This window comes from Staurois parvus, unplaced genomic scaffold, assembly GCF_062004578.1.
Source record: "Staurois parvus isolate SC_StPar_1 unplaced genomic scaffold, SC_StPar_1.0 ptg000525l, whole genome shotgun sequence".
NCBI lineage: Eukaryota > Metazoa > Chordata > Amphibia > Anura > Ranidae > Staurois > Staurois parvus.
The window spans coordinates 4,163,446-4,185,851 of record NW_028318321.1 but is presented as its reverse complement, the minus strand read 5'-3'; the positions used below and the strand labels follow the sequence as shown (position 1 = coordinate 4,185,851).

Sequence of the window (22,406 nt, the reverse complement as noted above, 5' to 3'; positions counted from 1 at the left end):
TACACTCACATCAAGCCCGACTTTGAAATCGTGCAACTCAGAGTCACAATTTCAAAGTCGGGGGACATGCCGATTTCATGTGCAATTTGCAAGACATCTGACACAGCTGGCTATGCAATCACACGAAAAGTAGTGCATGTACCAGGGGCGGACTGACAACTCATGGGGCCCCCGGGCAATAGGGGATCATGGGGCCCCTGTGTCCTTGCTCAAACTCAGAAAAGCCTATGAAAAAGGTACCAGGGGCATCTCATGGGGCCCCCTACTGACCCCCGGCCCTCAGGCAGTGCCCGAGTTTCCAAATGGTCAGTCCGCCCCTGGCATGTACTACTTTAGAAATCGGTGTGGCTCCGACAAAGTCGGAACCGCACTGATTTGACCACTGTAATTGTGGACAATAGGGTGCGACTTGGCATACGATTTGCAAGTCGCATGGCATACAAATCACATGCCGTTGCACCCAGTGTAAGGGTGCTTCATACATAAGATGTTTTCAGCTGATTAAGCAACAATTTCATCTGCATGGGGAGCACTCTATTTTGCTGTTAGACAGATTAAAAAATATGCCCAATTGCTTTTGTTCCTATGTGGAATAATGAGGCCTGGCAGCATCTGCTGGCACCTCTCATCTCTTCCCCCTCCCTATGCCCTGGATTCATCTAGAATGACCCCACCAATTGTTCTGCCACAGTTCTTCTTTCAACAGTACCAAACCCTGATGAAGGGGGATCCTTTGAACCCTTGAAACACATTGGCTTTTTATGATACAAGAGTCTGACTAATATTATTAAAGTGTTACTACACCCAGTCCTCACTCAAGCAACTCTGGTCTCCCCTCAAGCAACAATCCAACCTTCAGCCACCACTCCTGCGAGAGCTGAAAAAGAATATTCATACCATCTACATTGTTTAAGACCTATCTGAAAATAAACTATCATAAAGATCCAGGTCCTCACGCTTTTTTTTTTTTTTTAACAGAGACATTTTTACAGATTCATGGATTATTACTGATCAGCTTTAGTAAAAGAATTCACACAACTCTGCCTGTACACATTGCTACAAGCCAAATGGCTCTATATACAACAAACCAATTCTGCCACAGCAGTAAGTTTTAAACACGCATTGTGATTATCTAACAAACATTTACTGATGCTGCTTAGATTACCCACACTAAAATTATTTACTTTCATTTAAATAACCAATTTCATTCTGCAGCTCAAATAATGAATAAAAACATGAATGCACATAATACCAGACCTTTTCTTTTTTTTTTTTTCTTTCAATTATTATTCAGAGCCTGTGAGTTTGTTCTAAATGCGAAAAGCAGGAATTTATTTAAAACATATTCACTGTGACGGGTTTTCCCACTAATGCCTTAGAGTAGGATACTGGAGCGGGGGAGGATTTTAGATGTTCACCACAGAGGGAATAACTACAGACTCAAAACACAGATTTCACAGTAAAACCCAACTTTATTCCTTGCCAAATAGCACATTATTTTCTGCATATCTGACAGAACTACTTTAGAGAAGAAACTTCATCTTTATATGAAAACAGAAAATAAAGTCTGAGATGCTTCCCATATGCTCATCCAACATTCCTTTTATTAGTCAGATACTGACTAATCACTTCCGATTTTTATTTTTAATTCCTTCTATAACTCAGTCTTCATTTCCTGATTTCCACTGTTGTGGGTGGGATAAACATCAAAACAGCTTTCAGATTTTCCTGCATGTATTCCTTCTCTGCTAATTCTCCCATGAGCTGCACATTACATGACTAGCATTAGAGTCAAAAAAGGAGAATTCTGGTCTTTACTGTATTGACCACTCATGATAAAAAGTAAAAACATGGAAAGGACCTGACACAGCATACAAGCATGAAACTGAGAAAATAAAGGTAACTTATAATATGAAGAATATGAAACATTGATGTTTCAGATAAGGGAACAACAAGGACTCGACAGATCAATTATTGTTGATAAAATTGAGACAACAAAAAGATAAAAGGTAACCAATGCATTTCATGGACACCACAATCCCCCTTCATCAGAACTTGGATGAATAATGGAAAAACTTCCAATAGGACTCTAAATATAAAGTCTCCAGGAAAGTTTTCTATGTCAAATAGACATGTTCTATGGTTGACATGTCTATGGTGTGCTTGTGAAGCTTGTGTCAGCAGCTCAGTGGGACACCCTACCTCCATGAAGTGAAAGTGACCCATCTTACAGCCAGGTCAGTACCAAGCTAGTACGATGTTGACATCATGTGTTACTAGCATTCATCCAGGAGGGACAGCCCTATTGACCATTCCAGTGCAGACCCTCATGCAGTTCCAATCCCTATATTGGCAGCTGCCCTTTGTCCCATGTACTGAAGTTGGAGAGAATGTAATGTTCATGCACATGCCAAGAACAGCTCTTCTGTAGCATAGAGATACAAGCTCACATGGACTTTAGTTATTTTTTAAAGATATACATGAGTTTTTTATCCTACTGTAAATCTACCAGTCAGGGTGTGTCTGATTAAAAATAAGCTCTGGCATTGTGAAACAGTCACAATACTCCTGGGAACAATAGATTATTGACCAAAAATGAGGTAGGCTTTCAGAGGGTACGGGGGCAAGAATGTATTCATAATAAGATGGATATACTGTTTTACACAAAATATTAACGTGATTTGGTAGTGCTGAATGGATTTATGTGAATTGAGAATTTAAAATCTGATCTCTAGCACAAGCTCCCCCCCAATACTAAACTATAATCTCCCCCCCTCTACCTATTGCCACAGTAGATTTAAAAAAATGTCCCAAATACCTACAGCGGTTGATCTCCGGTCTTTAAACCTGGAAGAGGCTCCAAAGGTAGAAGTATTAATAAATCAACTTAAGAAGTCTGTGAAAAGGGATGGTGTGAAAAATACAAAGGGGGTGGAAGGACAACATGGCAGGAGAGATGGGCTTTAACCACTTGCCCTCCAGAGGATTTACCCCCCTTCCTGACCAGGCCATATTTTGCATTACGGTGCTGTGTTACTTTAACTGACAATCATGCAACGCTGCACCCAAATGAAATTTACATCCATTTATTCCCACAAATAGAGATTTCTTTTGTTGGTATTTGATCGCCTGTGTTTTTTATTTTTAGCGCTATAAAAAAAGACCAACAATTTTGAGAAAAAAAAACAATATTTTTGACTTTTTGCTATTAAACATGTCCAGTAAAAAAAAAAAAATCAAATTTCATCATAAATTTAGGCCAAAATGTATTCTGCTCCATGTTTTTGCCCCAAAAATCCCAATACATATAAATTAATTGGTTTATGTAAAAGCTATAGCGTTTACAAATGGCTGTATATATACTGGGATTTTTTTTAAATTATTATTTTTACTAGTAATGGTGGCGATCAACGACTTATAGCGGGATGGCAGCGGGCATTGTCACACTGGGGGGAGCTGCCTTGGTGTCACTGACATCCCCAGTGACACCACTACAATGATCAGTGCAAATAAAAAGCACTGACACTGTACTAATGGCACTGGGCAGGAAGGGGTTAACATGTGCGGCAATCAAAGGGTTAACTGAGTGCTATGTGCTGTTTTACTGTGTGCGCTTCACTGTAAGCACACTGATTTGCATGGCTCTACTATGAAAAGCCGTGCATAGCAGTGTTCAGGAGCTGACGGGAGAGAACTGTATTGTTTACTTACAGTTCTCTCCCTCTGTCGGTAATAATCCTTGATCACTGGGTGCCGGCAACTAATCACCGGCTGGGACCCAGTGATTGACAGCCGAAGCTGCAAATAGTGGAGCAGATAGGGTTCGCGCCCCCTACCTGGAAATGCAAAATCACGTGTATATATACGTGATTTTGCGCAACCGTGCCACCCTGTAGCAGTATTCCCTGAAAGGAAGTGTCTGATTTCCTAACATTATATGTGATTGTATCAACTACTCCCCATATTTCTTCTCCCAAACACTATTAACCTGAGTCAGGTGATCTTATGGTGCCCATATAAAAGTGAATTATCAGCCAAGAAAGGTCATTTTAGGCCTACTCTGACAGTAAATGGCTCCTATATTGGCTATTCCCAACACAAAGCATGTGTGTTTGGATATGTAACACCTATGATGGAGGATTCAGACATAAGTGGGCCACATTGGTGTAATTTCTATCATATAATATAGATGTTCAGCAGTCTTCAATGGCAGTGTATGATGAGATTCATTAATGTAGTTTTACAGCAGTCATTGAATGAGAAAGCACTAGAGGGAAAAAAGGATTAAACAAAAAACTTAAGCAGCTATAGACTGTCATAATTAAAAATTCTCTGCAGATAAACATTAATATATTAATAGTGTCATCCCAATCAGATATATCATTTGTTATCGCAGTGACCACTTTAACCACTTTGCAGGCTGCAGTATAAGGTACAATGATGAACGCAAATGTTTTTAACCTGCCAAAACGTGCGGTTATTTATTATTTTTACAAAAAGTGAACCTGGCCTTTAAAACAGGAAAATTATTTAGAATTATTATTAAGTTATTGTTAAGTTAACCAGCACATGCGCACATTGCTAAATTTGGCCTGTACATCTAGGCATCAGTTAAACCTTATTCTGACTCATGTAAAGCCTTTGTAGAATTGTGGGAGGAGATCTAAAATGTTGTGACATCATAGGCTTGATACGACAAGTAAATCTGTAAGGAACGCACACAAGCAAAGGTCAGTATAGTGCTCTAGATATGGAAAATAATATATAATTTCCTAATGGATGTTATTTTGACTTTTTGGATGAGACAATGCAAGAAGGTAGGGTGTGCTAAGTGAATTGACCTATAGACACCAATTATACGTCAGTTTACAGTAATCAGATAGAAGATGATTTCTGATTGATCATTATTACTGTCCTTTGCATGGTCTTATAAAATATATTTAAAGAAATGCATTATATTCTTCAACAAGGAAATTGCTGTTTATGCAATCTAGCAAATGTTAACAGCTTCAAACAGACTTTTCAATTAACAGTCAGGACATTTCCATGAGCAGGAAACTCACAGCCACAATAATAATATATGCCACTACTAAAAAACAGTTTGAAGCTCTTACTAATCTGATGGAAAATTTATTTCCAAATATATCTCAGGATACTCATGAATGCACTCTTGCCGTAAAAATGCAATTACTTCAAAATTACAGTCAAAAACTAAATACTGCATTTATCATGGCCATCGTTCATTCCACTGATGCAGAAAGAAACATTATAAATTGGTGAAGATCTTACACAGCTTTCAGCAATTGACAATCTCGGTAAAGAGGAAGAACACTATGCGCTATATCTGAGAAAAACATAGTGTATCTTATTGCTGGGTACAGATGTATTGATTTTATTTAAGGGTAACTTTTGTACAACTTTGTTTTTTCTCCCCATGTCTTTTCTCACCCTGATTTGTGAATAGGAAGGTATGTCTTCATTGTAAGAATGCAGTGCAATCTTATAGAGATGCTGTCACCAACATACAAAATTGCAGGTAAATTAAAAAAATAGGGTGTATAGGAACCTGGCTGAACCTGGGAGCAGATGATCAGATTTTACCTGATGAGACAGGAATAATCTCAAATGCGTGTTTTAAACGCACTTCTGGTGAGTGTGCATTTTGTTCATTTAGTCACTTCATCCGTCACCCCTGGATCAGTGGCCGATGCACACTGTTTGTGATCTGGAAAGGGTCCTCACGTTTATCTTGGGACATTTCGTCACTGCCATTATCACCTTGGAGTGATATTCTTTGCACTTTATATATTTAAGATTGATATATTTATGTTTGCATTTAGATGATTATGCTACTGATGATCACTCTGCACTTTAACCACTTTCCGCCCTGCCACTGTAGAAATACGGCGGCAGGGCGTCACGGGCGGGCAAAACCACGTTTTAAAACAAGTGTTTTGTAAACAGGTAGGGGGCGCGCGCGAGGCGCGCTGCCGCTCTACCTGTCCCGCCGATCACAGCCACGGATGTCAGTTGCCGGGTCACAGACGGTCCTTACTGGCTATCTCCCGGCGATCGGCGGCAATCAGTGACAGAGAGCACAGCTGCAGTAGCTGTGCTTTCTGTCACTTCCCTGACAGCTCCAGGGCACGGTGATCGGGACAGAAGAGTTTCACTCTCCCGATCAGCCATGTCCCCTGCAGTACACACCCCCGCCCCCTAGTAAAACACTCCCCCTCACACAGATAACCCTTCCCTGCAAAATAAACTTAACCCCTTCCCCCCCAGTGCCATTAGTACAGTGTCAGTGTTTTTTTTTTGCATTGATCTCTGTATTGGTGTCACTGGGGATGTCAGTGACCCCAAGTCAGTACCCCCCCAGTGTCAGAATGTCCGCCGCAGTCCCGCCATAAGTCGCTGATCGCCGCCATTATTAGTATAAAGAAAAACTAAAAATCCCAGTATCTTTCCCGCCATTTCTAAACGCTATAACTTTCACGTAAACCAATTAATTTACACGTATTGGGGTTTTTTTTATAGAAAAGACATGTCGCAGAATGCATTTTGGCAGAAATTTATGACTAAATTTGATTTTTACATTTTTTTTTACTGGACATGTTTTATAGCAAAAAGACCAAAATATTGTTTTTTTTCCTCAAAATTGTCAGCCTTTTTTTTTTATAGCGCAAAAAATAAAAACTGCACAGGCAATCAAATACCACTGAAAGAAAGCTCAATTTGTGGGAAAAAAAAGGATGTAAATTTCATTTATGTACCGTATTGCATGACCGCGCAATTGTCCGTTAAACTAGCGCAGCGCTGTATAGCAAAAAAATGGCGTAAATTGCAGTGTCTATACCATAGTTTGTAGATGCTATAACTTTCACACAAAGCAATCAATATACACTTATTGGGATTTTTTTTACCAAAAACATGTAGCAGAGTACATTTTGGCCTAAATTTATAACCAACTTTGAGTTTACTATATATTTTTATAGCTGAAAGTAAAAAATATTGTTTTTCTGCAAAATTTTTGGCCTTTTTTTGTTTATAGCGTGAAAAATAAAAAGCGCACAGGTGATCAAATACCACCGAAAGAAAGCTCTATTTGTGTGAAAAAAAGGACGTAAATTTCGTTTGGGTGCAGCATTGCATGACCGCGCAATTATCAGTTGAATTAGTGCAGCGCCAAGTAGCAAAAAGAGGCCTGGTCATTAAGGGGGGTAAATCCTCTGGAAGTCAAATGGTTAATATGCATATTGTTTTATTTTAGCGCTGCACCTATTTTTCTATTATTAAATATTTTTGGATGCTAATCTAGCCCACCGAGAAAAATGGCACAAGTCAAATGGACAATTGGCTGGTGTCATGTGCGTCCGAATTAAGGAATGGAATTAAATTGGGATTAATTTGTTATCAGAATCCAAATTATCGAACAAATTAAAAAATTCTATTTATTTCCCCATGGGCCTGAACTACTATTTATTCCTGTGACATCATTCCAATGTAACAAATGCATTATTTAATTTCGTAATGAAACATGCATCTAGTAATTGGAACAAATTATATTATCAAAAGTTTCTTCTATTTCTGCTTTTCTGACAGCTCAAAATAGAAAATAGAAAAGTAACGGCAGAAGAAGACCGAGTGGTGCATAAAGTCTGCCCGTTTTTGTTTTTTTTTGGGGGGGGGAGGGAGGGTGTTTTCTTTTTTTTTTTTTGATTTGTTTGGGTTTTTTTTATTTTTTTGTTAACGTTTGTTAACTTTTGAGTATAGATCTATGCTTGTCCCACGTATGTTTGAAGCTACTTACTGTTGAGTGGCTCACTACCTTCTACTTATGATGGAAGTTTATTCCAAGCATCAACTACTCTTTCAGTAAAATAGTTCTGAAATTAGTTTTGAACTTTCCTCCAGTTACTTTAAGGTCATGTCCCCGTGTTCTTGATTTTGTATTTGTGTTGAAAATGCTGCCCTCCTGAACCTTATTCATTTTCTTGATGTATTTAAAGGTTTCAGTCATGTCACCCCTTTCCCTTCTTTCCTCTAGTCTGCACATGCTAAGTTCCTGAAGTTGCTCTTGATATGTTTTATTCCCCAGACCTCTCACCATTTTTGTCACCCGTCTCTGGACTCATCCTATCTTATGAAGATCTTTGCGTAAGTGAGGTCTCCAGAACTGGCCACAGTATTCTAAATGAGGTCTAACTAAAGATCTATATAGGGGAATCCGGACCTCCTTCCTCCTGCTGGTGACCCCTCTAGTGATGCATCCTAGAATTCTATTTGTTGTACTTCTATTAATGTTGTACTTTCCCTCACTTTCAGTACTGGTGCCAATGGTCACCAGAATACCCAGAGGTGGTGAATCTCCACAGCAGGGAGAAGACTGAGGTCTCCACAGCTCCAACTAAGAAGCATGTTTTGCCTTTAGATACACTTCTGGTTCAGCGTCACAACAAATGGTAAACTACAGTATTGCCCTTAAGGTGGCCATCAACATATTAATAAGATCAATAAATCATATGAGCAATGTAAATAAACTGACAAAATTAAATAAATACTTTAAATCAAAGATCCTCCAGATCGATTTAGATAGCTCTTGATTAACTTAGACTTTGTCAAAATGATCAGCCCTGGTGGAATTTTGTTGATTATTTGTTCGATCAAACAAATATCCCTGTTTGTGTTAGAAAAAGGATTGGAAATCAGATAAGTAATTGTTTACATTTAGAATTGATAGACTGTATTTTTGATAGATTTTTTTTTCAGTAGATCACAAAATGCAGAAAAATACTATGTGTTGCATTTTTCAATATTCGGTGATAAGATTGCTTGTATTAGATTGCACATATCTAAGCTGACCATAAACACTACATGTATGACCACCTTTAGACACCTGGTACATCTGGTGTAACAAAAAGCCTTCAGTTTGCTGAGCAGGGAGTGTGACAACAAATCAAGAGCTTCCTTGTTTTATATAGAGAAGTCAGACTTTCATTTGAATAGACGTCCAACTATATGACCTCAGTGGTGCTGGGTGGAAGCATGTTCTGTAAATCTGATCTTATACATACTACCTGCAACATAAAGATAAGGAAGAGCTTTCATGTTCTAGATGCCATGTTTCTAGGGTATGGGCTGAGACAACAAATCAGATTGATGGCAAGCTGAATGCACCTTTCATTTTCTCATTCTTTCCATGAAACCCTATGTAATTCAAAAAATCATAGCAATGATTTGTGTATGCCATGACCAATGTATAGAGTGCTAAACACTTCTCTTCCCATTGCATCTCCGGAGAAAGAAGGGAAGGCAATCTCCCCAGTGGAGGAGAGATGGTAAAAACACATTCACTACTCTATCTGAAGTGTAAAAAAATATTTTGGCTATACATACACTTTCATGCAATTTGAACATTATCACTACTCTTTGCAACACCTTGCAATCGGAACCTGTAGCCTTTTTGCAGTTTTGGTACAGTGGGAAAGGGTTTTAGTACTTCATTATACTGCCACCTGATTAAGGGTTTGCACCACCACTCCTTCTCAGCAGGGCTGCTATTAGAAACCACAGGGCCCCATACAGCCACTCCCCCCCCCCCAAAAAAAAACAAAAAAACTTTATTATGCTTCAGTTATGAATTAACACAGTGAGTGATCAATATCTCATTGTGTTCATTCAGAAAATAAAGGGGCTGGTAACTGGGACATATTTACTGGACCCTTCCTCTACTCTGAACAATCCCAGCTTACAGCTGCCAGTGGGAAGGAAAGGAGGGAAGCCAGCAGCACTGCGGGGGTGGGGGCACATGGGGGCCTAGGCAGCAAGGGAAATGTCTAGTGTGTAGGGAGAGTGATGGGTACAATGGGGAGGGGGGCGGGGCGGGCACATAATAGGACTGATCCCCTGAATGGCTCTCTCTGCAGCAGCTGAAAGCCAGCAGGAGGGAGAAGAGACAAAGCCAGCTTTCAGCTGCTGCAAAGAGAGAGTCATACAGGGGATGAGTTCCAGTAATTGCCCCCCCCCCCTCGTGCTGATCGCCTTCTCTGCCCACATCCCATTCACCCAGCCACCTGGGCCTCTACAGGAGCACTGGTGGTACCCCCCTTATCCATAGCCTTACTTCTTGGCACCAGGTCATTAGGCCCTGTTCACACTCTGTTTCTGCAAAATCGCAAAATTACACTTACGTGCTTGGCTCATGTCTAAAATTTGCTGAATGAGCTTCTTTAGAGCGTTTAAGAAGCAGAGGGAAGACTATTCAAATGAATGGCGCTGCTTCAAAAACGCCCCAAAAACATGAAGCAGTAACATCACAAATGTGAATAGGACCTTTACACCAGTGAGGATAGTTTATGGTCCTGGTACACAGCCTGCAGCTTTATACCTAATATTACACAGTACTCGGTCGATTTTGTTACCTACTCACACCAATGAAGGAAATTTCTTAGAATGGTTTCTAGTAGACGAATTGTATGGGTTTTTTTCACATTATCGTTTTTTTTTTTTCTTCAGAAAGCCGAACATTGAGCATGGCTCCGATGCCTGTGAATTGCTGGGAGACACACAGCCTGGCTCAGTGTGCAGCTTCCTGAATGTTACATCACATAGTGAGATCCTGAAAGCGAGATTGCCTTTTTTTCATACTTAAGTACATTTTCACTATGTTAAATAACAATTATACGGTGAGCACTATGTTGTTCATGTTGTGTTTTACTTGAGTTGGCCTAAGTGATTTGATCCTAAAACATTCTACATTTTTACCACCATTGGAGGAGTGATAGCCTTTATCCTGACTCTAAAAGGGATATGTCTGCAGAACGTTACCAAAAGGTTATTCCGTTCAGTTGAGAGCATGCCCGTAAGAATGGTGGTGGGCCTCTCAGGAACACAATTAAGTTTGTTCCAGCACTTGTGGAAGACATCAAAGAATTTATGATTAAGGTTTTTAGACACAATAGATTTTTCTAATAGAATTTTACAAAATTATGGATATGTTTGGACACTATTTTTGAAGTTTATACACATAAGATTGGTTGACACAAGCACATTTGAACACCAATTATTATTTGCATACAGAGGTGGAAAATTTTTGTATAATGTCTGTTTTATTTGTAGTGCAGGATGTATTTTTTTATACTTATTTATATTGGGTGGTGCAGATATTTTTTCAGGTACAATTGAGTTTGGAGGTTTTTGCTGCTGTCTGTGTCCCCATTAAAAAAAAAAGTTGTTTCACTTTCTGGTACATTGACAGTTTTTCCAAGGATAAAAAGAGAGAGGAAATCTCACATTTGATGGCTGTCACTGGAACAATGGGGTATTCGGCCATAAAGGACAGCTGTCTCAGGAATAACTGTTCAAGGTGTGATTTACCTTGACTTTTGGGAAGTCTACTCCCACTTCCAGTCATATCCTCAGGATCGCAAGGGGGCACTGTCAGCATTACACAACCTAATTTAGGGTCAAAACATTTACACAATATTTAAAATACATACCAAAAAAATGTTTAAATTGGCCACTAATCTCTTCAGTTTCATACAAATTTATTTGGCTTTTTTTCTAGTAAAGCTTATTTGATTTGGTCTTTGTGCCAGAGAAAGTACCATTTTTCTCTCCATTCAATGAAACACTAGTAAACATGCCTGATAGTGATACTTACAGACTGACATATTATGGGATAGCTGGTTCGGTTGATTCCCCCAGCAAACACAGCAAAAGTGAGAGCGGTGTGGAAACAGAAATTAAGCAGCATGTGCCATCCTTTTCTACTGATTCGGATAGTGCTGCAGATGGAAAGAGAGACAGATTAAGAGTGGGCACACAGTCATACAAAACAGACTTAATTATAAAAATTGTTTATACTTTGTTTGAATTGCAGAGAGCAGACAAGCTGTGCATGCATTGCAAAAAGCCAAACTGAACTACTATTACAGCCTGAGAAGCAAGTTCCTAGAAAGAGGGGTCCCTAAAGTATATGTATAGCCAAAATGTTTCTTTTCAGTTATGAACCGAGTCAGTTTATTTTTGTTTAGCAGTCTGTGTCCCGCTGGGAAGATCTCCATTCACTTCCTGTCTCAGAGACACAACAGGAAGTTTGAGGATGTCTCTACAAAGTGAGGGGTCTCCCCCTCCAGGATAGTTGTGTTCCCATTGGAAGATTTCCCCTTTTCTTTTGTTCTGGCGACAGCTAGAAAAATGTAATGTCAGTGAAAAAGATCACCAGGACAAATCCAGAAGGTTGAATGTACCTAAAGGGGGGAACAGAACTCAATAAAAACTAGTTTTGTCTAACATAGATTTTAGGAAGAAAACGTGTATGTACTCAGGGGGAAGACTGAGTAGGGGGGCAGTTGCAATGTTAGGAAAGAATAAATGATTTGGTTTTTTTTTTGGGGGGGGGGGAGGCGGGCTGGTGGCCCTGAGTGAAAATACATGTCTGTGTATTTAAGTCATGTGGTGCACTTTAATCCAATTTTAGGTTCTCCATTCTTTTGACTGAAAAGGAAAACTGTAGTCAGTCAACGCAAAGATACCTGAATCCTTTCACTGTTTTTTGTTGGGGTAGGGTTGAAAAAAAAAATCACACACGCACACAATTTTAACCCCTTTATGACAGCACTATGCATGTATGCAGCGGATGGGCAGGTGGGCCTTAACACCCAGCTGCCAAATCTTTTGCTGGTTTATTCTGGGGTACGTGCCATCAGATGCCTGGAACTCAGACCAAACTGTTACTGAAGGCTCAAATACTGACAAGCAGGTGCTAGTAGAACAGGCTCCATGACTCCAAGACTCCAATTTAAAGGAGTCAAGATAGCAAGGCTGGTAGGAAGACTCAACCATGCAGCACTGCGGAGCCAAAATCAGTGCTGCATGGTTGAGTCTTCCTACCAGCCTTGCTATCTTGACTCCTTTAAATTGCCATCTTTGGCTAGCATAAAGGGCTTCCTATACTATTATTTAGATGAAACTGCTTTGTTTAAACATAAATATTGGTCAAACTGGAAACAAGTGGTTTTTTTTTTGAAAACTGCATTTGTCCCTATTTGTACATGTGCAGCACCATGTACCATCTTGGTATGTAGGGTTTTTGGCTACATTAGGTATATGTGAGAGTTTTGTCACCGCTGGCGGGCAAATCAAGATGGTTGAACATTTTGGACTTGGAAGAAAAACAAAAGAAGATGGCAGTAGCAACAGAGTGACAAGAGGAACCATGGACGTTGCATCTCTAGAGGACATTGCGATGAAAGTGTGCCATATTATGTGCAAATGTGATGTGCTTATATGCCCATTATGGCAAGAGCTTTGGGGGGACCTTCAAACATTTAGTTCCACCTTAAAATATAGAGAAAATTGTATAGCTCTTATAACACCACCATAAAAAAAACCTTCTTTGTCGCACTTTTAGATCATAGGTAATAAAATTATTGCTGCATTAGTAAGTCCATTGGCAGAAATGTAAAACTGACGTTGGCAGTAACCAGATATCTTTTGCCCCAGCCCTCGTTCTCCGAATATTTCCCATTACCACCCATAACTATGTTTCAAGCATGAAACACAATGGCGAAAGCTCGAATGCCTGTAATATGTGAGTGTAGTATACCTTTATAAAGGCAACTTGTATGAATGTGTGCTTTATGGTGGAGTGGTATAGACTCTGCACTAAAGATTTTGATGCTGTACAAAACATTGAAGAAAAATAGAAGCAGCAAATCAGGAATTATTCAATAACTACTCTGATGAGGAAAATGTGGGGGTGTGAGCTGTAAGAAGCTGAAATTGAGTCGTTGCCAGCCTTCTACTGATAGATTTCATTGTCAGGGTAAAGTAGGACACTAGTGAAATATTACACACATCAAAATCACAAAGGATTTTTTTTCTTAAAAATGCAAACATAAAAGTTAAATAGTATTTTATTTAGCAAAAGTTGCAACATTGTTGCAGGGGATGCAAATGCATCCCTAGGTATTTGTTCAAGTGTTCTAAAGAATGTTTCAAATAAACACATTTAACAATAAACCAATTTGTATTTTTCATGTCATCAGCAAACTACCAGCAAGCATAAAGTATGAACGCTCCTGCCTTACAAAGCATCACCTGAACTCAATTCACTGCTACATTTATATTTTACTCTATTTATGGGCTCAAAGAGGAGAAGCAAATTGCAGGTTCTTACATCTGACTCATACACTGAAAATCCACTCTGAGCTATTGTTAAGACTATGCTGAGAACATAATTGTAAGAGCCTTCTATTATCAGAAAGACATTCTGTATGAGGCAAATACTTATTTTTAACTTGCAGAGTATATATTGGATATGTATTGGTCTGCCGTGGAGAAGCTTGAGCTCGGTTTTTAGATGAGGTGTGCAATTTACTGCCAGTCTCTGTTCCTGTCCTCAGAATAGTCAGGAGCTGAAGGCAGTCCTCAAAACAATCAGATTGTGACTGCAAGTGCCAGAAATGGAGACTTTAAACTTTAAAAAAAAAAAACAGGTAAAAGCACAGGAGAATCAAGATTTTTAAATGCATACTTGCATTGTTTTTAATTTCATATATCATTTTTGTTCACTTGCAATATGCCTTTAAAATTGGAAAATGTGACTACTCCAGGAGATTTGATTCCCCTGTACAACCCTTCATTTCTTACACATCATAGCCCTTTCCTCTTCTTGGAGTGTCTGTATGTGCTGGCCTAGCTCCTCTGCCCCTCCACTCAGTGCTCTACATAAACATTTATGTAAATGCTAGGAAAGGAATGAAGTAGAATACTAGAAGGAGTCACTTGAGTGACAGCAGTGAGACTATTGGGGCTGCTAACATCATATGCAAAGTGACAGAGCCCAGCAGCAGTCTCGGGGCCTTTGGAAGTCTACACAAGGGATTTCATTACAGGTAAATGCCATACACAAAATACACGAAATGCACATAAAATCTTAGGGAAGGTTTTTGTTAAAATAAATGGTCCGGTGCCAGGGTCTCTTTTGAGGACCCTCTGCGGCAAGGTTTTGATAGACTGAGAGAACCTAGAAAAGGAACCACTAATCCTGATGATTAATTTCTCACAAATACTTTCTGTGTGTCCATAGTAGATTATAAGCTTTGCTGGACTGTTCAGTTTGCTGCCTTTGTGATCCCTCAACTAGGAAAATGGTCAAATTGAACGTGATGTTACAGAGTGGGGTTCAGTTCTACTTGAAGTTGGATAGTCCAGGATGAGACAGGGAACTAGGATGCATAGGGACAGAGGAGAGAGAAGCACCCAGGGCAAAATAGAGACACTGGGTTATAATGGTTACCAAGAGGTTACAGTGGCGCTTGAAGTTCTAGGGTCTCTGGAGCCACGCAAGGCAGTGGGAACACTGAAACACATAGAATGCTGAGAAGACACAGAGTGACACTAGATGCTGATGAGACATGGTGCATAGCCAAGGTACTAGCTGATTAGGCACATTAGATACTCTAGAAGCACTAGGGTGAAAAGGTTACTGGATGCACAGAAATGCCGGATTCTCTGGGGACACTGGTGTGCATGGGTCACTAGATGCCCAGGGGTCCTGGGGTTAAGGAAGAGCAGGGAAGGCTGGAGGTCACAGAAGAGCAGGAACACTGAGTTAGGGAAGTAGAAAACAATCTTGGAAAGACACTGGAGGCACAAGGGGCTCAGAAGCTAGCATGGCAACTTGGTGCTTGAATGCTGAGCAACACTGTTGTTGATTCCAGTGTGCAGAGAAGATCCGGTAATGGATTGGGGAGCTCCCGTTAGGACATGGAAATGATGTATACCGTACATGCTATCAAATCCACTGTGTAATTTAATTTTAATAAAAATGGCTTTTGCAATTTAAAAGCCAGCTATGATTTTATGAAACTGCCATTAAATATTTCTCTTCCATCCAGTCATTGCAGTGGTATCCAGTGCTTGCCTATAGAATCCCCCAGAAATTCTGGTGCCCCTGTTCATATAGCATAACGGGTATTTTCATTCTTGTGAGTTACTCACAAGTAAAGTGATAAAATGAAAAGGTAAACTAACACCCTACATCCTCCGCACTGCACCCCCCCCCCCACACCACTAGAAATAATTTTATTACTTATGATCCTCATTACTTACCACCATGGGAGATGAGCCGTCACTGCCCAAGCAGTGGTCTGGGGATTTGAGATTCCCACTCTTCTCCCTCTTCTCTGTGCAGCGCTTCCAGGACAGATCAGAGGGATGTGCTTTGTGTCAATCCTGGTCAATTAGAATTGCTCTGATCCATCCTGGAAGAGCTGTGCAGAGAAGGCAACAATGGAGATAAGAACAATGTGGAATAGAAGGGTGAGTAGAGCAGATATTTTTCTGAATAAGTGAACTAGCCCTTCAAATCTCATCTCCAAGTTGGGCACTAGACACTTCAACAACCCCGTCACCCCTGTGTTCGGATTTACTGCATGGGTTTGTCATTTTAAGAATTCCTGCTTGGACCAAGATGCTGGCATGCTGCCGGCATCCATAAACACACACAGCATGGCTCAGACCTGCTTCCCTGCTCTCTCGTCACAGGATTTGATTGACATATGCAGGAGCCAACTGCTGCCTCTTGATCCTGTGAGGAGAGGGGGAGCGGAGAGAGTTGCTGCTCTCAGCGCTGGATCGGGATCAGGGTTAGGTAAGTAAAAAAGGGGAGTTGTGGGGATCGTAATAACAGTAGTTTTTTTTTTTTTACCTTAATGCAGAGAACTACATTAAAAATGACACTGTCACTGAATATTGTGTCAGGAACATGTCAGGAATTTATTCATGCAGACTTGTAAAATTACTGACTTGTCCACTTAAAGTATTGATCCTTGTCCTGCCGCTTACAACTACCATCAACAGGTTTTTGATACAATTACATAATTTGTTATATATGGATGAAAAATAATTGTATATCAAAGCCAAGCTTAGTTTGTTTACAGTGTCATCTAAGGGTCTGCAATGTAATTTCCAAAAAAAAAAAATGGAAATCAAGATAATTTTGCTTTTTATGGGCAATCAGACGACATGCATATTCCAAATTCAGGCTGTCTGAATTTAAATCAGTGCAGAAAAAAAACAAGCAGTTAATCAAACTGCAAATCACACTTTAATGGACAAACTACCTATTTTAACGACTTGCTTTTTGGGACAGATTGTGTTCATCAACCTATGTAGAGCTTTAATTTCCATCTTGTAATTTGTATTCAGGCAAGTCCTCCTTGACAATTTTATTTGCTTGCTTTTAGGTTGATTTCAACAACTCTAATATATGCTACTGTGGTAAAACTACACTGCTGTGGTGTCAGTGTGCATCATACAACAGTAACAGTATGTACAGAAATATGTGATGGGAAAAAGATGTATGTGATGACCTTTTATTAACAGTCATGTGGTATATTCGTCTCACACACCATACTGGAATCCACCTTGTGTTTAACAGGGTGCTACAAAGACTTCCAACTGATCACTATGTACAGCACAGATGAAATATGTCACCACTACAACCACAAGCTTGTTTCAAAGCGCAAAGCTCTTTCTTCTTGTATGATCACATAGAAAAGCAACACTTCAGGACAGTGGCGGACTGACAACTCATGGGGCCCCCGGACAATAGAGGATCATTGGGCCCCTGTGTCCATGCCCAAACTCAAAAAAGCCTATGAAAAAGGTACCAGGGGCATCTCATGGGGCCCCCTACTGACAGCAGGTCCTCGGGCAGTGCCCGAGTTTCCAAATGGGCAGTCCGCCCCTGCTTCAGGATCATGTAGGAACCCTTCCTCTTGCATGATCATGTGATTTCACATGCCTGAGAAAGAATCCCTGCATGGTTCTGAAATGTTGCTTTTCTATATGATCACATATGAGTAAAGAGCTTTGAACTTTGAAACAAGCTCATCAGTGCGCTGGTGACATATTTCTTCCCTTTTATCCAGGAAACCAGACAATTGCCAATAATCAGGCTCCTTTATTCATCTAACAGTAAACTGATAATATAAATAATGATCACAAAATGTATAAAGCTTAAAGCTGAACTCCAGGCAACTATAAAAACCACATTCTTTTAGTTCTATATTCACAAATACATCAACCTTTTTTTCATGCACACAGTGTAAGTACCTGCATTTGACTTTATATGAGCCTCTTGCAGAGTTTAGATGGGGGAATGAGAATCAGCACAAGGAGTCTGCCAATGCACTACAGTGCAAGTAGCATGCTGACAGGAGGAGAGTGCAGAAGGACAAAGAGATGAATGTATCATTATGCTACTTCACAATTTATTGTCCAGTGAAAGGAAAAGGAGGAGACCTGTAAGTGGAAATGAAACTGTAGCAGAGAATGGCCATGACCTCTCCTCTGACACAGGGCTGTACTAGGTGGCAGAGCTGTGTAAATATCAGGACAAAATGGAAAGAAATATAAATCTTTTGGCTGGTCATATACAGTATGTATTTCATCTGTGTTTCTGTCTAGAGTTCAGCTTTAAAGTTATAATATCCTGTGAGTAGTTGCCTTCAGAGTTAATGAAGTCTGTTGTGATAGTTTTCTTTTGTCAAGCGCAGTAGTTTTTAATAAAGTTTTAACGAAACATACAAGACAATAAAAAGAAATGCAAATCGATATAGGATTTAGAGCGACAGGTAAACATTAACACAAAACTATTAAAGCAGCATACTTATGTCATAAAGTAATGATTACAAGTACATGCAATACGGTACACAACATTTCAGGACAAGATCAAAGCTACCTTTTAGAGCCTATCTTTCAAACTACAAGCAATATCTCAATATGGGTAAATAGATATATATATATAAAAAGATTATATATTAAAAAAAAGAATGATGAGAATCACAGATTTAGAATAATCTTTAACAACTATGCAGATTGAAACTATACTGTAGCTTTGAATCAAGGGGTGAGTGATGGACCAAAGGAAGATTCTGCTAGAGTAGACGATAACCAAGGAAACCATACTTTTTGAGATTTTCTTGGGAAGCCCCTGTGCTTGTATGTCAATCTCTCTCTCTTTCAAAGATGGCATTAATAGCCTTTTGCCATTGTGCAAATGTAGAACAAGGAGACAACCACCTTTGAACTATAAATGTACATACAAAAAAACAAATACATGTCAGCAATAACCTCAATAATGGATGGTATAATATCCTCAGGAATAATACCCAGAATTGCAATCTTAGGGTCTGGTAATAATGTTATACTACATAGATCTTGAACTGCATCAAAAATACTAGTCTAGTATCTATACAACTTTGGGCAATACCAAAGCATATGTATTAAAGAGCTGTCATCGTTGAAGCATCTCAGACATAATAGACTCTATATAATATAAAAAGTTGAGTCAACTTCTGGGAGGAGGAGATAGAAACAGTTGGTACTGTCTCTAGTGCCATTGTTCATTGATCATCATCAAAAAGTGTTGTCTCCATCTGTCTCCACAGTGCAGATGCACCTCAGAAGAACAGAGTATATTTCTTCAATAAGGCCAGTTTTAGTAACATTTGGAGGAGCTACCATACCAAGGATAGCAGAAGGGTTATACATTAGCATGGACTGGTGAGACTGTGTTAGTACAGCATGGAGGAATAGCAGGTATTGGTAAAAAAATTTATGCGAAAGTTGAAATTGGTTGACGAGTGTCTGATTAGGTAGTAGTGTACTATTGTCAAATAACTGTCATAAATACTGTACATTGGCCTGCTTCCAACGGCTAAAGCTGCCCAATTCTGGATATCGATGGTTGTCCCATATAGGCATATATTGAGAGTATAACCTGAGTTGCACATTACTGTTTGAATAGCTTTCCAAGTATTGTGGATCAGCAAAAAGGTGGAGAATTGTTGCATCCAGCCTCCAATAAAGAGACCAGCGGTTCTTGAGGTAATTGGGATAGCAATACCCTTTGTACGGGGTCCTGCGATGCCAATTTTCCCCATCCAGTAAAATACTGAGACTGAAAGGACAAAAAAAATACAACTTGGGGTTAGGAACCACCAACCCTCCATTTTCGTTTGGAAGCTGCAGCACCTCCAATTTGATCCTAGGCCACCTACCTTCCCAGATGAGATCTCTGAACAAAGATTCAATCCTCCTAAAAATTTTTTGAGGTAACCATATAGTAGCATTATGGAGGACATATATTAATTGTGGCAATCAAACCAGATTTACCCTGCCCACAACAGAAATGGGTAATTTACACCAAGCGGCACAATTCCTCTTCCTTTTTATAACTAATGGATCTATATGCAAAGTAACATAATCCGATAATCTAGGACAGTGGTCTGCAAACTGTGACCCGTGGGCCAGATTCTGCCCTTTGTTTGCCTGTATCCCACCCTTGGAATACCATTCTTCTCTCTGATATCAGAAATTAGGTATTATTCCACCCATTGACATTAGCTATGGAGCATAAATTCTTCCTCTGATACCAATGATGGGGGACTATTCCTTCCATTGACACCAAAAATGAGGGCATTATTCCTCCCACTAATACCAGTGTTTGGGCACTATTCCTCAGCATAATCATGGGGGTGCTATGTAATATTTTTCTCCCACTGGCCACAGTCTGCCCCTCAACGTATGACTGACAGTAACCTGGCCCTTTGTTGAGAAAGTTTTGACACCCCGATATAGGAGAAACCGTATAGTGACTTGTATAGCGCCACAGTTTCTTATGAGGTCTCTGTATTAGTATCAATTTTAGACTCCATTCTACTGCTAACTTATTCCTCAACAGCACGTTCTATGTTAGACTCTCCTACTACTTTGGAAGGGCTCCAAAAAGCCCTCTCTGGATTACCTAATTATAAGGCTCCTGATGTTCTACCAGGGGAAATATATAGAAAATATGGAGATGTCCTGCTTCCAAAATTGTTGGCTGTGTTCAATGAGGCCTATGATTATGGCACCCTTCCTCCCTCTATGGATGAAGCAGTTATAGTAGTACTTTTGAAACTTGAGAAAAACCTCCTTATACCAGAATCTTATCGACCAATCTCTCTTTTGACATCAGACATACAACTTCTTGCAAAAGTACTCACTAAAATGATTGGAAATATAATCCATCCTGATCAGATGGGATTTATATTGACTAGATCTACTTGTCAAATATTAGGAGGTTATTTTTCAATCTTCAACTTTTATGTACAAATATAGGTAACAGGGCCATTCTTTCACTAGATGCGGCAAAAGCTTTTGACAGTATAGAATGGAATTTCCTATCGCATACACTGCTTAAGTTTAATTTTGGTCCTCCTTTTATTCAATTAATAAAACTCTTGTACTCATCTCCTACGGCCCACGTACAAGTGAACAGAGTATTATCAGATACCTTTTCCCTTTCTTGTGGAACTAGGCAGGGATGACACCTATCCCTTATCTGTTTTGCTTTGGCCTTAGAGCCATTTGCTGCTACCATTCGGCAATCCCCTGATGTTATGGATTTTTGTGTGCCTACCGGTGAAGATTGGATTGCTGTTTATGCCGATGACACTTTATCGTTTCTTGGTGATACGTAAAAACCTTTAGTGTCTATTATGTCTTTGATTTCTATGTATGGATCCTTTTGGGATTCACTATAAATTCGGACAAATCAGAACATTGAATCCTATAACAGACCCACTTCCCTCTGCTGCTATCCAGATTGTTTTAGGGATTCATGTTTCTCATAGTGATAGTTATATATATATATATATATATATGGTACCTATATTCGGTGTTGTGTTATACCGCTGTACTCCATGTCTGGCACTTTCCTAAATTAAGAACAGGACCATTCTTTTCTAAAGAGGATCTTGACACTGGAAGTAAGCAGCTACAAATACTCTAGCTGATGACGTTTAATACAAAAAGGCATTTACCTCTCCAGGGATCCAGTGCTGCCCTCAACTGTGCTGGTTCACCACCAGTCTTTGGGTCTCCAGCGCCAACATGCTTACTGTAGCAAGCTGGCTGTGGCTCCTTGTGGCTTCACAGCAGGCTCCCCACTGCACATGTGTGAACTGCTCTGTGCTTTGTGAATGGGTTCACTTCCTGGGACACATGATGTGTCCCAGGAGGAGAGAACTTCTGTTGGGATCGCCTAGGCATTTGCAGTATGAATGTGAGCAGGTTCCTACCGGAAATAGGTACCCACTCCCTAGAAAAAAAGGGTGCCAAAAGTGGAAGAGGAGGGGGGAGGAGGAGGATCAGTGAACCTACCCTTTTAAGGTGAAGTTACGCTATAAGGCATCTTGACACAGTGCTTTGCACCCACATAGTTTCAGATGCATGCATTTGCAAATATGTTTTTATTTAGATAAAAATAAATTTTTAGGTCACCTTATCTGGCTAGTTGAGTGAATGCCGGGAAATTTTGTAAAAAAAAATGACTATATGTACATATG

The 22,406-nt window shown here is 39.7% G+C and overlaps 1 protein-coding gene across 1 annotated transcript in view; it reads right to left on the bottom strand.

Moving 5' to 3' along the window:
- Positions 1–22,406, bottom strand: part of LOC149451697 (adhesion G protein-coupled receptor A3-like) — an 892,717-nt gene that overhangs the window by 88,172 nt on the left and 782,139 nt on the right. The window contains exon 16 of the mRNA XM_089690279.1: positions 11,663–11,786. Within this exon, the coding sequence (XP_089546405.1) occupies positions 11,663–11,786 (124 nt within the window). The remainder of the gene's footprint in view (positions 1–11,662; positions 11,787–22,406) is intronic.